Source organism: Polyodon spathula, chromosome 23, assembly GCF_017654505.1.
Source record: "Polyodon spathula isolate WHYD16114869_AA chromosome 23, ASM1765450v1, whole genome shotgun sequence".
Classification (NCBI taxonomy): domain Eukaryota; kingdom Metazoa; phylum Chordata; class Actinopteri; order Acipenseriformes; family Polyodontidae; genus Polyodon; species Polyodon spathula.
Window position 1 is genome coordinate 7,052,471 of NC_054556.1, and position 17,760 is coordinate 7,070,230.

At 36.2% G+C, this 17,760-nt stretch overlaps 1 protein-coding gene across 1 annotated transcript in view; it reads right to left on the reverse strand.

Moving 5' to 3' along the window:
- The window catches only part of LOC121298436 (succinate--CoA ligase [GDP-forming] subunit beta, mitochondrial-like), a 76,957-nt gene extending 61,177 nt beyond the window's left edge, over window positions 1-15,780 (reverse strand). The window contains exons 1-2 of the mRNA XM_041225560.1: window positions 15,670-15,780; window positions 493-634 (exon numbers count right to left, since the gene is read on the reverse strand). Coding sequence (XP_041081494.1) covers window positions 493-634; window positions 15,670-15,750 — 223 coding nt within the window. The 5' untranslated portion in view covers window positions 15,751-15,780. The remainder of the gene's footprint in view (window positions 1-492; window positions 635-15,669) is intronic.
- Between the last annotated feature and the right edge of the window lie 1,980 nt (window positions 15,781-17,760).

The window sequence follows — 17,760 nt, forward strand, 5'->3', positions numbered from 1 at the left end:
TATGTACGTGTGTGTGTGTGTGTGTGTGTGTGTGTGTGTGTATATATATATATATATATATATAAAATATATATATATAAATAAACAGTGATGTGCTTTATTCTGAATTTATACAAAATACTAACATCTATATATGTTCATTGGTAAATACAAAAAAAATAACTAACACACATTTGTTGGTAAAAACACTAGGCTTAATGAGAACATTTGAGTATAGACATTTAAAAAAATATATATTGAAGGTCCTGAATATGTTGTACAAAACTGCCTCTTTAATGATTTTTCTTTTTTTTTTTTTTTAAGCAGCAGGCCTAATAGTTTTTAATAATTCAATCATATTCATTAAACATACTTCATGTATCACACTGGCAATTCCCATTAGGAATTATTATTTCATGAAATCCATCAGGAATAATAATTGAGTTCATATGTATTTCTGCCACTTACTGCGTTAACATTTGCAATGCTTTACAAACACATCACAGGACTTACTCAATCTTTTAGCTGCTTCCAAAGCATTCTTGGCCGTATCAGCAACAAAGAACCTCTGGACCGCCACCCCACTGCTTTGCATCAGTTCCTTGCTCTGGTATTCCTGCAAGTTCAGCCATCTTTGGGGGTTTATTCGAACAGACTATAGAGGGGGAGAAAAGGCTATATTTCAGATTCAACTTATATGATGCAACGCAGGAAAGGAAAAACTTTTTTTTTTTTTTTAAAAACCAACCACTTGATCAAGGTGCAACAATCTGCACTTAATTGCACCAGCATTTTATTTACAGCGTTACAAATTGAATGAAACTCTTAACACATATTAAAACTGCTGGGTCATCAGGACAGGCTACTGTAGAACCCAGCTAATATGTTTATTAACGACACATTCTGTCATCTTATTAGGCAGTGACTTACTAATTGTGCTCTATCTATCTACATAACTACCGTAAAAATCAGTGTATTTGTCATACCGGTGTATAAGTCCCCCCGCCCTCTTTTAAAGACAACAATTTCAGGAAAGAGCCTACAGATCACACCGGTATATAAGTCGCTCGTCAGGCACGGCAGGTCCAATTTATTTTCACACGCACTTTTTATTTTACACATGCTGTTTAAATTCCCCCCCCCCCCCCCCCCCCCTCAGAGTAAAACAGGTTTAAAATGCATTGCATGGCAAAACGACATCAATACTGCATCTTCAGCCAAGCCCCACCCTTTGTTCGCTGTTTTTTCACATACCTCTGTTTAGACGTGCATACTGATAGATGCTCTCCTGATCACTTGTTTTATCTCCAAACTCCTCAATAATGTGATCCAAGTCATTATTTTATTACTATAACACCTCAAAAAGCTCTGCAAATGTCTGATATTTTTTGAGCGCTGGATGCGGAAGCAGCTCTCTCCTTTGTTTGTGTCCATCATTATCTCTGTGGTGTAGCTGCTAGCTCTACTGCTCACATGCCCCCCCCCCCCCTTTAATGAGCCTGTGTATTTTGCCATTTGTTTCCACTCAGTTGAAAATAGTGAGGAGTAAATGTTGTTTAATTGGCGGTAGCGTAAAGTTATCAAAGAGGTTAGCAAACGTCAATTAAAGGTAACACTAACACAGAACTAAAAAAAAAAATGTGGAGAAATTACGTTTAAAGTAAGGAGCAAAGCAAAATATCCCAAATAATTTCATGAAAGCAGAGCGAGCAGTTTTAAAGGAGAAACTAAATTTTTCAAATTAACTAAAGCCTTTTGTGCAGAAAATATACGTCTGCATATCCTTGATAATGCAAAACCTAAAGGGAGGACAGTTTACAGCATGAAACCCTGATTTGCAGCTCTTGAAGTAGTTGCCCTGTGGTGCTTAACAATACCTGTTAACAGTGCAGATGCAGAACGATTCCTCTTATCTTTTAACAACGTGCTTGGGGATGACAGATACCGCATCAAAACTGAATTGTTAAGGTTCACCTTGTAATAACAAAACCACAGCTGTGTTTAACTTTAAATAGACATCAACAAAAAGGATATTGTTATGAAATTCTCAATTTACACCGAGAACATTTACTTTAAAAATATAATTTCAGTGTTCAGACTATTATTATCATTTTACCTCATACAAGGAAGACAGAAAGTTACAGTTGTTTGAAAAGGTACTGTTAAAAATGTTTTAATAAAATAAAAATCTAATGTTTACTTTTGACAAGGACCATGTGTTAAAAGAAAATGCATTGAATACATGCTAAATACATTAAATAGATGTTTGTTTAGCACAAATATTACAATATATCACATTCATATTATATTATTTTAAGTTAAAATCTTTGTAGCCCTGATCATTCCAAGAAAATATCATCAGTGACTGTGCTGTGATTTTGACATAGTTTTACTGTGACAAAATTGTATGCTTAAATCACAAATGCCTATATGCAGAAGGATTTTATTTATTATGATTATTATTACTATTTTTTTTTAATGTGACATATACCTTCTTAAGCTTGGAGGGCAACAGGATTCTTATTTCCAGCCCTGCCAGTTTGCATGAGGTCTTCATGCAACATTCCCTACTGGCAGTGCAGCTGGCTAATGCAACCGAAAGGCATTCCCTGGAAAATGACAGAGACTCTAAGCTGATCATGTTAGGGTATTATGTTCTGCACTGACAACATAACCTTACTCTAACGCACAAGGTTAAGGGCATCAAATACATCTTTCATTTCTCAGGTGATTGTAGCTAAACACTAATCTTTGGTCACTCACATGCAATGAAGAGTACACTGGTTCTAGAATGCTATTGTGTGGTGAATTCTAATCAACCCATTAGAACCTGCTGTTCTCAAAGGGAAATACATTTTGGTAATGCATACTGCTAATATGAAGGAATAGATGGACACAGTAGAAAACAGATACAGTAGAGATCTATTAACTGTTGTTATGAGAAGCAATAAAATGAAGTTACTGCATGCTAATAGGCAAATGACCTTATCCACCGTTCCCTTCGATGCTTTATGTGCGGGGCTCTATAGAGAAATAACACATTTACCACTGCAGTACAAACTGGTTTCCTACACATTCTATAGCATTTAATGTCCAGGGTTGATTAATATATCAAAAACAGAAGCTTGTGTATCCACAGATGGACATACAGCACGGCAAACCACTCTTGTTGAACCATATTAGTACTGCATATCAAATTGCATGCTGTACCACAGTGTTGCAGACAAAAGGCAAAGGGTTACTTTTTAAAATTACAGTTAGAAAAAATGTGCATAAAAAAATGACGGAAACGGAGTAAAATTGTACAATACATAGCCGAAATAATGGACTGCCACAGGACTGTGTTCAATTAATTGTGTTGGGTCATGTCCCAATGTTGTGTGTGTTATCCTCAGGCTATTATAGAGAAATCCATTTTAATTTGGAACTCCCAAAAGCACAACACACTTTAGCCCTATCTTATCTGCCAAACTGATTTAATTACCAGAACTGCACAGCTTCGAGAATTACTAACTCTTTCAACAGCACAGCTAGATGCTAAGACAAGATGTTAATAAAAACAACCCTGGCCGCAATTGGAACAAGGTTCTCCTGTTTAACTGTTGTCCACCAATTTATGGCAAATTACATAAAATGTATGGGAAAGAGTAAAATCATTAATGTTACTAAAATGAAGCAGCAATACATCTTTTTTTTAAACAGAATATCAAAATGATATGTATCTTGTCAATACATTTGTTCTATTTATTTATTTTTATATATAACACAAAAAATTTTCCACATTTTGAATTGAGGTATCCCACTGTAGGTGGATTCACTGAAAGAACTAATGTAACGTTCAATTAATCAAAGGCATGGTTTGTGTTATTTTTTTCCCCCAATAACGCACATGCAGAACAGCTTTTGAGAGAAAAAAATTAATGAAAAAAATTGAGGATAATCATCCCTGCAACGTCACTGGAGAGAGGTGCACCATAACAAAGCAGTCTTTGTTGCTTTGGATGAATGTTTTCAAAATTGCCAGTCCATGTCCCTGTTCCACTGGTCAACTGATTGAAAGAGCAGATAGATGATAAAAAAAAACAAAAAAACAGCACGTCACCAGATTACTGATTAGCCATGCTTGTCTTTACAGATGATGTGTCTTTCTGGTCATGAACACACTCTTCTCACCAAGGGATTAGTTCAGGACCAGGTTGTGAGGATGCTTCCTTAGCCACTATTTCCGCAAGGCTTCAATCCAATCAAACACTTCAAACACAAATTGGGTAGGCAGCTCAAGAAGGTGTACCACTGCTTGTTGGGTCTCATCTACCTCATTCACACCAGAGGAGGTAAAGGATACTGCATTTTACAGCATGCAACATCAAGCTGTCTTTGGAGTGTGTGTTGTCCACTATGCTGTAAATGCGTTGCATATGTGGTGTGGCATTGTTGTGCACTTCAAATCAAATAATATAATACATTTAAAATTTGTTGGTTTCATATTGCAATTTCTGAATAGTCAGCATTTATGTTCACACACTTTATTGAAGAACCTTAATAGATAAAAACACTAAAAAAGGACCCGAAGGAACGGTCAGTAAAATAAAAAAAAAGTTATGCACGACTGAACAATTATTTTCTTTATATTTTCTCTCTTAGCATCCTGCCAAGGCAGCAGCGTGAAACTTCAACAAAGATTAAAATCTCAATGGATGAATTCTGAATCCCTGTCAGACCTGAAGGGCTTCACCTAAGAGTGATTAACCAGAAGCAGAATCTTTAATTATTCACCCCAGTGCAAATTATTTTACCCGGTAGGCTTCTTTCAACTACAGCAAACCCTGTCTTTATTATAACTAGTAAAAAAAAAAAAAAAACCACTACAATCTAAAACAGTCCAATCACTGTTTTGCCAGCACTGGCAAAAATCCTTAATCAAATTATCTTTCGATTAATGTTGCAATCTTATTATTTTTTTTATATAACAAAAGGGGTAGACTGAAAATACAAGTTTTGGTTGTAACATTCGAGTCACGTACAGACAGCAAACATCTGATTATTTACACTTATTTTTTAACCTTCAGTAATGTCACAAATATTATTTTGTTTGCATGTAATTATACATATTCTCTAAACCAGTCATTACAAGGATGTTATAAATAAAACACCTACAAACAGAATACAAGAACAGAAAAGCTTTGTCAATCTCAAGATTATTAAAACACATCAAATAAAAATAATAACTAATAAGAAAACTATTCATTACCATCCGCTTCCAGTTCTAGCAGGCTTTTATCAGACAGTAGATACCCACTGGAACGTCACAGCATCAACTGTGAGTCAAACTTAAAACAAATTCGCACTCGTGCTGGCTTCTTCATTTTGACTTGCCTTAATGAAAGCTCAGTTCACAAATTGTGGACAACAAATACTAAACAAAGACATAATTGGTCCCAATTTATTTCATTATCCACCAAAACTAGCCAATCAATACTTTGCACCAGCGAAAGTAACCAGTCCTGTACCTGCAACTGCCAAATCAGCCAATCAATATCTATCAGTTAGACTAGAGCACTTCAACTTTCAACAATAACAAACCGAGACACGGGCGATTCAGTAATATTGCTCTATTCAGATATCTGGCACTGTCCAGATAAACTATAAGCAGCATTGACCATCGAAAACTTATTTGTTTAATAAAGTCTTTTCTTCTCTGATTATATGTATGTGAGCCTTTATGAACATTTTCTGGACTATTTTCCTAAACCTTTTTTCAGCGGAAGGGTACCCAATATATCACTAAAAGTTCAGGATAAAATTATTTTAAAGAAAATAAAGAGAAAATGTGTTTTCTAATAACGATACTGCCCTCTCGATGACAGCTCTACCGTGTGCTAGTTGACTTTCGTTAGCACCCTTGCCTTCGTTTCGGGACGTATAATTCCAGTCGTGGTCAACTACCACATGGTAGAGCTGTCATCGACGGGCACTATAGAGGAAATCACGTTGAGGCATAAGTGTGTTAAAAGGTTGTTTAAGTTTAAAACTGGGTAAAATATTATACCACTTTTTACAATCTTGTTGATATTTAACCCTTAGCAGTCCATTTATTCAATGCCTGTAAGGCGCGTCAGGTCCAATTTATTGTCACAAGCACTGTTTATTTTACAAGTGTTGTTTAAAAGTAATTTTATTCAAAGTAAAACAGGTTTAAAAGGCACTGCATATCAACAGGACACTCAGTACTGCATCACCAGCCCTGCTCCACCCCTTGTTCGCTCTATTTAAACATACCTCTTCATAGTCGTTCATACTGATAAATCCTCTCCTGATCACCAAACTCCTCAATAATGCAATCTAAGTCATTATTTTATTAAAATAACATCTCAAAAAGCTTGGCAAATGTCTGTGATATTCTTTGAGCACTCGATGCTGAAGCAGTTATCTTGTTTGTTTATATCTGTGTTAGGTCTGTTGTGCTGGGACTATGTGCGTTACTCAGATCCGCTCCTTTTTTTCGGCTTCTCTCGGCTCCTATCGGTCTCACTAGGCCATTGAAAGGAGAAAAAACAATTAGGAGACCTGGGCTTGATGTCTTTTTGATGATGTCGGACAGGGTCCAACATCGGACCGGAAAGGGAAAATTGTAATGTCGGACTTGGTCCGACAAAGTACTGCAAAGGGTTAACCTTGAAAAGTTTGGCAGTAACGATATAGATATCAGTACAGATCAGAAACCAGCATGGTGGTCCCTCCCCTCCTGATGATAGCGATATACTGTAACTAAATGTGTGGCTTTAAATACCTTAAGAATTTGAGTTTAATAACTAGGCTTTAAATCCTCCTGATCTAAAAATGTATGGACAAAGATCTGTACTCGACGATATGTGGTCACCAGTGCTTTCTGAAAAAGCACAGCAGTTTCATGTCATCAAAGGCAAAGAGTTAGAGTAGAACATCTGTGAGGGTACCCTCTGCAGTCTTACTCCAGGGAATTCAACAACACAAGCCAGCAGGCTTTCGAATGCTTTTGACAAGTCCATGTGCTACAGGACTACAGGACTTCTGGTCAAGGATGCATAATAACGTCATAAAATGTATTGCATCTGGGAAGTTGCCTGCAGTAGCAGTTTAGTCTTCTTCATCTTAAAAATCTATCTCCGGCAAACTGTTTTCAGACGATGAATATGCAAACCCTGTCAGCATAAAAAAAGAAAAAAAAAAGTCAAAGGACATGCTTCGCAAAATTCTACAAAAGAGAGAATTCACAGATTGGGTTCATTGTGCCTTTTCCTTTTCATTCCGCCTCTGTAAAATAATTGAGTATCACCTATAGCTTTAAAAGTCTGCTGTGGAACCTATTTTTCTTCTGTGAACTCCTTCCTCAGAACAGCAGAGCTACATTACCTTTGGACGGAAGGAATATCTCGATTGAAGCATAATGGAGTTAAGTTCAGACTCTGTTGTTAGTAAATATTGGTCCTACAGGCACTTTCTGATGTGTATTTTCTCCGTCTGGCTTTGGCCCGTTACGTTCTTTCTCGTTAGCAATGGGGGGGGGGGGGGGAATGCCCCCCCTTACGTTTAATGAAAATGTTCGTCTTTTACATGTCAGTCGGAGGTCGAGACGTAACAAATATATTATATATATATATATATATATATATATATATCTATATGGACACACACACACACACACACACACACACACACACACACACATATATATATATATATATATATATATATATATATATATAGTGCAGAGAAAAAGTTTGTGACCCCAATGATAATTATGGAAATTCCATAGTTTTACCATGATAGCCTTTTCTTAAATATCCAATAGGGTTATATTAACCAATTTCATGTCTTTTGAAACAAAACGATGTATGAATAAGACAAACAATGAGTAATTAAGATTCAGGGTATGGGAAAAAGTAAGTGAAATATATATATTTCTCTCTAGTTTCTATAGTTGTACAGGAGTTGAAACAAGTTGACTGACTTTTTGCGACCATTCCAAACATGCTAGTTTGCAAATTAGCCAATGATTACAGTACCTTGATGATAAATACATGTGTTTACTCTTTTCTGGTTCCACCCTTATTTAAAAATAAAAATAAATTGGCAAAGGTTGATCACTTACCATTAATCAAGTTCTGTTTTCAGTTAATTGTTTCAGAAGTTACAAAACCATTGCTTAAACTAATTTGTGTACTATGTGCATCTCATTGAGACATCCCAGATTCCTTATAAAAGGTACTACACAGAAGAACTAATGAAGCAATATTATTAAAATCCCAAAAGGGCTGACCAGTAACAGCTCACAGAATCAGCTCAATTAAAACCTGAAAGAAAGCATACTTCAGCCATCAATACTAATCATCGATCAGCAAAGCAGCTTTTAAGAAAATCCATGCTACAGTACCTTTGCCCTCATTATAAAGCAACCCATTTCCCTAGCATATTCAAGAAGGACAACCTGCAAATTAATATTGACCTGAAGCTACTTTGTAGAGCTTATGAACTGCCACTCAGCAGTTTAAAAAATATGAATACCGCATTAGTTTTACGTAATAATAATATGCCATTTTAGCAGCTATAGGGTATCTGTTGACCATTTGTGTTCAGTCAGCCTAATTAGTGATGAGTCAATGGAGGATGATGCACACTGACTTATATGAAATTATAAGACATTTGAAACTACAGGTATGTGGGAAGCCTAAACTCACATGAAGATTCTGAAGTTATATACTGTACAATAGTTTGGGCATTTTAATATAAAAAAGATGTCATGGTCAATAATAGCATTTGGCAGCTTGGATCTGGTATGTATGTACAGTGTATTTTCTTTTTTGCATAAGTACATGTCACAATTTATTTTATATATATTTAAGGTTTTCCCTGTAATGAAAGTTCTTGGCACAATTACAGTGTCATTCTGCAGCTACATGTTCCAGTACATCTTCAGGTTGCAACACCACAGTGTAAAGTGAGATACGATTCACCTGCAGCAAACACTGTGGTTTGCAGTTTTATATATTCAACTAATTTGCATCTTGGCAGGTCTGAAGAGACTTAATCCGCCACAAACGAAAGACTAAGACAGAATGCAACTCTGTACTGATACGAATTTAGCAATTAGCATTGTTAATAAGATACATTATTAGGTAACACTACTGCACATGTCAGGTCTAAAGCAAGATAAGTGTGTGGAAGGGCTTACAGCAAAGATGTGCCACACCACTACAGGAAAATGGTAATTATTTTAAAGTTACAGCACATTATTAATGTTATCTGGTTTGTCTTGTTATTCTAGTTAAAATAACTTTAAAAGCACTTGATCATAAAATGGGTAGATACTAAATAAAGTAAAATGGAAGGCATTAATAAAGACTTCTAGTCAAAACCTGTGTCGTAGAATTGTACTTCTTTCTTTTAACTTTGCTGATGTTGTGAACAGGTCAGCACCACGACCCAGGTGTTACCGGCAGAGAGAGAGAGACTCAAACACAGAATTGCTTTGGTTTAGCACTTTGGTGTATTTTTAATAAACAAAACACAGGAACAAATGAAAAGGCATAAGGGCCAAAACAAACAGTTTAATAAAACCCCAAAAAACAGTTTAGGCTGGGCAGAGCCTTTACTGAACGTTACTGAGGCAAATAACATAACATAAACAAATACTCACTTACCAGGGCTTCACACCACACTTCACTCCTAAGCCTTATCAAGCATGTGGCTGAGGGGTTGATAATGAATCATTCAATCAACACCGCCCAGCCACATGCTCACATTGAGTTTTAACCCCATCCCTGCCAAACTTAAATAAAAAAAACTTTTTTTTTTTTTTTTTTTTTTTTTAACCTCGCGTTTTGTGTCGCCGTCCGGAGTTGGGGGAAGGCCTCAACCCTGCTACCAGATGTTAACAAGTTAATGTGTACGTTTCCTGCTGTCTAGAGAAAACAATGCATGTTATAATTAGAACAGGATCACAGGCGTTGCCTTGACAATGACGCAGGAGCACCAAAACTGAATTAAACTGATTAGCACATATTTCTTCTAAAACATTTAAAAACGATTTAGAAGCAATTTGTCAGTAAAGAGGGAACTGGCAAAACACTGACACTTTTTGTAAAAAGTTTATATTTTCCAAATAAAAAAAAATAAGGTCAATAAAAAGTCTTTCATAACTTCAAGGTTACAGAACATAAACAATTTCCCTGGTAGGAAGCTGATGGCATGACTGATCCATTGAAATCTGATTTGCACCGTTTCACATAATACATAAACATTGCTTTCCTTCCTTCTCTGTTGCTGTACTTCTTTTCAAAGTAGAGTTTCTCGCATGGAAACGAGAATCAATGAACTTTCACCGTGTACTGAATAAACTACTCCTCTTTTGAAAACATTGATGGAATACTTTTCATTGCTGGATGAAATATGCATTGTAGGCACTGTGCTTAGGGTTCTTGGTTATGTGAGTGTGGATATTACAGGATAAACATTTTTAAAATTTATAATCAGGATACTCATAGAAAATACATTTTCTAATTTACTGTAAATCTGACGAGTGTTGGTTATTAGGGTATCTCTGCTCCCGGCACATTCAAGTCATGATCTGTGCTTTAGCTGGCCAGAAACAAAGAATACATCTTATGTGGGCACAAAGTTGGAAAACCTTTGGCAACCTGTTGCACAATAAACTTGACAATGATTCAATAAATAACCTGAGCCTTCTCAAAGTGAACATGTTGGTCTAGGTGAGAGCTGCATTACAGATCGTGTGCTCCTCAACAATAAATAACGAAAACGAAAAACCAGTCATAGGGTGTGTTACAATAGCTACCGTAATCAAGTATCGTCACTTTGCTTTATAATCTACCGTTCCTAACAGTGGCTTTACTAACTCTGCCTTTAAAACTGTTCTAGATTGTCTTTAAATAAGTTAACATCTCAGCACAGTTTATTGAGTAAGTATGTAATCCATTCATTAAATCAGACTTTGAAAATACATTCTTTAAATAACTAATGAATTTAAGCTGGGTGAATAGGACCATTAATAGGAAATAGCCAGCATGTTTTTACAATAGCTTCCTATTATCAACATGTATGATTAAACTAAAGGACTGAATTATTTCTTGTAGTATTATTATTATTATTATTATTATTATTATTATTATTATTATTATTATTATTATCATCATCATCATCATCATCAGGGGAGAGCAAGAGCATATAACACTATAACTCCTGTTTCTTAAATTAACTATCCATTTTGCAATACTGTGTTTCATTGATTTCTGCAGTTGAGCCCAAAATTATTCACTACAAATATCTCTCTTCCGAGACTAGAATATTGTTTTTCTAACCTTAATCATATCAGTACCCAGTAAATTGTTGAGATACCTTTACCTCACATTACCCATGATTATAAGGAATAAAGTGCTCATCTGTTAGAGTAAAAGATTAAGGCAAACAGGCTGTGTCAATGTTCATGGCTTTTACATTTTTTATGTAACCTTATTAAATATTTTGTGATCATTCAATGTTGCACTAAAAGTTAAATCACACTTGAGGCAATTCTCTACAGTATGTAACAACGCAATTAAGAAATACTGTACAGTCAGTCGGACAAACGGACATCCCCGATGGTACAAATGGTCCTCAGGCAAGTACACATGACCACTTGCACTACATGTTTATACAGCCATGCATGAAATACCAGCTTGAGGTTAATCTCATGCATTTTACAGTTCCAAATTTGCTAACAGTTTCTTCCTTGGCTACCTCCCAAAAATGAAACAACAATCTTGAATAAGGGTGTCAACTGCAGGGTGTATATATGATAGCCAAGACCTAAACCATTCAAAGCCATTCTTCAGCCAAAACCAAATAAAATACTGAATATCAACCTTACTGTAGGTGAGTGGTCATGCTGGCAGTTTCTATTAGGATAATGTACACTGCATGATAATCTTTACTAAAGAAAGCAGGAAGAATACGTAATGTAAAATGTATCATTTTTAACATTTGATACCAGCTGGTAATGTTTTATTGCTCAGCAGTTCCTATACATCTTGCATAGCATGACTGCACTTAAAACGTATTTCCCACTGTGTGTATGTTGAATGTAATTTATTTTTCGTATTTAATATTTCACAATGGTGCACAGTTTTACGAGTGTTCTTAAGTCACAAGCCAGGCCACTGAACCCTGCAGCAAGGCCCATTATGGATAGTTTCTGCTTACAGTAGCCATATCACATGAGTGACCAGTAAGGGTCGCTGGAGCATGATTAACTATGTCAAGAAGATTTTCTCCCTAGCCCACATCAATCAAAAGGCTAATGTGGCACTCTCTGTGGGCTACCCGCCAAGATCAGCAACTCCAAACAATCAGGATTCAAATCAGCCACCTCCTGATTGCATGACACCCTGCCTCTACTCCATCTGCATTTACTTGATGGTGCATTGGGGATCTCTATACCTCATTCTAACTTACCTCAAGCAGACAGTGTGTTACCTTACTTAAAGGTCATTAATAAAAAATGCATATTTTGTAAAACATCCATAAAAATGGTGAGTACATGAGTTTTTACATGTTCAATAAAGCTACTTTCTTCAAAGCCATGGGTATCAACTTTTACATTACAGTAATCCGTCTTGTATCCACCCTAAATGTTTATCCGTCATGATCAAGCTCTTCAGCAACATCCCCCACGTGTACAGCGCTAAGGCAAAATGGCTACAGGAAAGCAGAAGCGAGTTGTGCTTACAACTGAATGTTTTGTTTTTTTCGTACCGCTATGCATTTTGCTAAATCACCCAATGCTAATGTAAGTGTATACAGTACAGCACTGTGGCAGGGCAGGAGGCCCTGCACATGAAGAGGGTTTTTTGTGTAAATGTATATTGTAAATTGTGTGTATTTATTGTCATTAATTAATAAGTACCTGACGCTCCTGGGAGAGCCTGCCTGTTGTAATTGCCAGGTGTGGAATGTAAATCAGCAGGTAGGTATGTTCCAGCAGGGCGTCACATATAAAAAGGTTCAATTTATTCACCTGAAGGCTGGACAACGAAGAGTAAGTTATATAATATCACTGAGTTCACCTGTTTACATGCAGTCCTTACAAAACAGGCAACAGCAAGCAAGTGTGGGTTTTAATTGCATTTCCATGAGAGTTACACATTGTGTTCCATAGACAATGGCATGCTGTCTGCACAGAAACTCCAAACACTTTTCTTCCAGTTTAATGTAATGGCCTTTTCAATCCAAATGTCACCACTAAATGTTTGCTACAACATACTGGCAGCAAAGATTTAAGAATCCCAGTGCTGCAAAATAACATTCAAGCTTTTTTTCAAGGTGCCAACTTTACATGGGTTCACTAAGATCAATCTTAGTCCATTTCACATAGGCACTTATTCAGGGGAGGTGTATAGTAGAAAGTTGCGTTTAGAAAATGTGACGAAATGGTCTTTCAACACACAAAGATATAAAAAGATTTGTATTACTTTTTCCCCATAAGCACAATATAGAAAATCAATACATTAAACAACCTTTGCATTTAACAATTTAAATCAGAAGTTGCAAAGAGATTCAAATCTATTTTATAGGAGACATGGCTGGCATTTGTGGAAATGTAGTTGCAATTAACCCTTTGTAATGTCATCTTTAGGTAACTGCAACAGTTTCTTTTCTCCTTCTCATTGACACAAAAACACAATACAAAAGCATCACTGAAAATACCACACCCCTTTCCCTTTTGATCTTTCATGATATATAAACCCTCCAAACAAACACGTCAGTCAGTTTGACAGCCAAGCCTGAAGTGCAGAGTTCTCATGACTTATTGATGCAAAGTATTGACACAGCAATGCAATACTTTGATCAGCCACCTACAGTACAGTATTTATTTGACTCACAATAATTAACGGAACCTATTAACAGAAAATCCATGAACATAAATAGCCACAGCTACCAGACAATGCTTCACTTATTCAAAACCAAGTCATCTATTCAGGGTCAGTCAAGACCAAACAATATGTAGTGTCTGCCTCTGCACAATGGTTTAATCCAGCCAAGTATAAAGACCCATGAAATCAATCAGATTTCAAAAGTCACACATCTTCCATGCTTTGTTCACTCCTGTCATGCTGCTGGCAATTTCATTAACACTACTACAGTGGGCAGACCAGTATTTGCCAGACCACTGAATTCAGTCATGACAATAATCAATTATTAAGAAATAAATTAATCCTCACATCCCCCAGACTGCGAGTCTCGTAAACCGGAGAAAGTCAACCAGCCCTAAGCCCGGTACATACTGCCCGATCAATTGCAACACATTTTTTTCAGTCGCATCTGGGAGTGTCTTATGCTTTGTGATGCGATTTTACAGGATTGGTAGGTCAACTTCAGTCGGTTCACAAAGTTTAAACATTGTATCGGCTAGTGTCTTAGGCGCTGATCGCATTGATCAGTGTGTACCACGCGTTAGAGTACATTTAGAATTTACAAGTAACAGTAAAATCCAAGTGTGTTTCTATGGTCCCAGTTGGATTTTATTGAAGAATTTTACAAAACCGGAAAATCAGCCCGAAATCCATCAGCCACCTATCTGTGGGAATCCTGAGATTGCCCCTAAACAAATCTACACTGATTGCAGTACACTAGTCAAGAAGGTGCTACAAAGTTTAAATGTTAATGTATTAAAGTATTATTTGTTTACAGTGAGGTATCTGTGAAAAACAAACACATGACCATTAGGATATTTCCATACATAAGCCAAATGTGAACTTTAAAATGTTGTTACAAACTAAACAAGTCATAAAACATGTGTGTACTTACATATATACACATCCAATAGCAGTACTAACCTTTATTATCTTACTTCAGCAGTGCAGTTATAGGTTGTCAGAATGTTATTAATCAACTAACAAGATAATGCAGGGCTTTCGTAAGGGGCAAAGGTTTGCAAAAACATACTGTGCATAAAAAATTATATGTTGCATTGTAACTTTCTTTTTTAAGGTAACAAAAATAATATCAATTATATAAGGTTACAGTTTAACAGTTAACACCAAGTCTAAGTTTATTATTTTACAGCTACTGTTATGCATAATACAATTAAAGATTCGTTTACGTAGAATTCCTAGGCTTAAAGGCATTGAAAGTTCCAAAATCATGTTGATAGGTTTCGACTTATAAAACTATTACCTTGTATCATTATGTACCCTTATGATATAACTAACTGATTAACAGTGTAAAGTGTGGAATCTAGTTGTTCATATTGCATTAATAATCCAGTAACTATATCACACAACTAGCGCAAAGTTCACCCATGCAAAAACGTATAGGTAAGTGTGCACATGTGCTTACCATAGGTTGTATTGACACCCAAAACTGAATGACTAAAAAATGCTACAATGGAATTCGTTTTAATTAGGAGGACAGATGTCAAGGGCACACATTAGTTTACACTACGCTCCTGTGAAACGTGTTTTTAAGCTGCAGCAATAAACACATGCAATACAAAAGTTTAGCTATAAAAAAAAGTCACATACGAAAAATCATACTTCCTCAATGTTGTATTCTGCAGCGTACTGTGGATTTGCTTGACAGTGCAATTAAATTATGTCAGTTCGCTTTTATAATATGCATGCAGCTCTTGGTTTGGAGTTTGTTTGGGGTCAGTACCTTGCTTTTGTAGAAGAGCACGGATCTAGCTGCCGTTCCACGAAGACTTTTCCCTGCTTGAGCTACCACGGGGGCCGCCATCTTGAACCGGAAGTATGAACTGAAATTAGCACGCCAGCAGCAGTTGACTTTATCAACTCTGCACGGAGAAGGGCGGGGATACTGTGAGAGAAGGAGTTTGAACATCTGCATGTACTTTTACAAGTGAAGGTTAGACAAACAAAAAAATAGAAAAAAATGAAAGGTCTGTTCATGTGTAAAGCAATACATACCATAGCCACCAGGTAATGTAGTTATAAAGCTGGGCGTGTTTATATACACGGACAATGTTAACAGTACAAATAATACGCACTTTTTGGGAAAACGTTAGTTTTTATTTTATTTTTTAATTTAATTAAAAAAAAAAGTTCAAAAAAACTTAAATTGTAGTTTGCATCTGCACACAGGGCCTAACCACATACTGAACATACATACACAGGTGTCAGTATGAGTCATGTCATGTCCTGTCCTCCACATTATCAGTCTAGGATAGAAGCAGGGGAGTCTGCATATGGTACGGTTCAACCCTTTGTAAATGAAAACTATTAAAAAAAATACAGTGCAACAGAAAGAATCATAATAAACCCTGCAAATCATTTTAGCCACAAGGATACGTAAAAGCATGTTCATCGGGTCAAATATTTAAAATTGTAGAGTATAAAATACACAAGGCAAATGTGTGTAACTGGTTAGTGGAAAAAAAATCCCTGCTCAGTAATTATGTGATCTGGAAAACATCCCTAAGTGTAATATTGGGCATCAGCAAAACCTACTAAAATGTGCTACCTCGAGCATGTAAATAATTTAGCATGTTCATTAGTCCAACATCTTTAATGTATTAAAGGGCAAAGAATCATATGACTGACATATATGACAGCAGGGTGAAATTTGCCTATACCTATGTTGAGTCAATGCCGGCAGCACTGCACTGAAAGTGAATGTGATGAATAATTTACTACTAATTACAGAATGGCTGTGTCAATAATTGGTGTGCTTTCACCACCTAGGCTGTGGCTTTCAGACCCATGGCTGTTTGTTTCTTGACCCAAGCGCTACCCAATAGTTCTGTGTCCACCAAACTGTGTACTGATAAATTAGCAGAAGTGGCTGTATTTTTTTATTTTTTTTGTACCCCCACTAAATCAGTGTATGTGGTGAAAATCTCCCAAACAAGATGTAGAGAAGGTTGGAATATTTAGTGCCTCAAAACTTTTTTATGAAGGTTCTGCCAACCCAGTGGCCAATGTAAAATGGGTGTGTGTATCTATATAGGTATTTATTTATTTGTTTATTAGCAAAAGGCAATGAACAACCCTTAATGCACTCATCTAAAATCCTGTCACATCCCACCAGTTATGTAGTGCATGTCTATTTCTAAATCAATTACATTTTCATTTTAAAGTTATTGAATATCTGATTGCACCAGACCTTCTCAGGCTTACACGGTGAGACTTTAATGCAGCAGGGTTTTCAATAAGGGGTAGGGTAGGTAAATATCACAATCTCCTAGTTTGCCAAATGTGGCTACAAATGAACATGAATAGCCCTCTGCCTGCATATAGGGGATCCAATATATGGGGGGTTCCTTTAATTTAAAATTCTACGTGTTCTTCAACATTCACTCAGCCTTTTAGATCTCAAAGTTAAAATAAGATGTATGTTTGCTACTGAGGGATTTACAGCATCCTTTAACAGATGTTTGGGGACTCCAGATGTCAAGATATTTGCCAAGTAATAATGACACTATGGAGTGACTCTTTATCCCTGATCGATGTCTTCTTTCCCAAATGCTTAACTCTGAGTTCCTATAAAAGGTACAATACTACCCTTGAATAATTTCCATGCAGTGAAAAACAACAATGGGTACATAAACTAGCTGCTCCTTCCTTTATTCATTTTCAATTTATAATACTGTGTAATTCTAATATATTTATAATAAGTCCTTAAATTCCATTGCTTCCTTGTTCGTCCCAAAAGGCATACAATGCATTTTATTACATGTTTACTTACAGCTTTATCATGCATTAGATGGGCACTTTAGGAGTGCTGAAG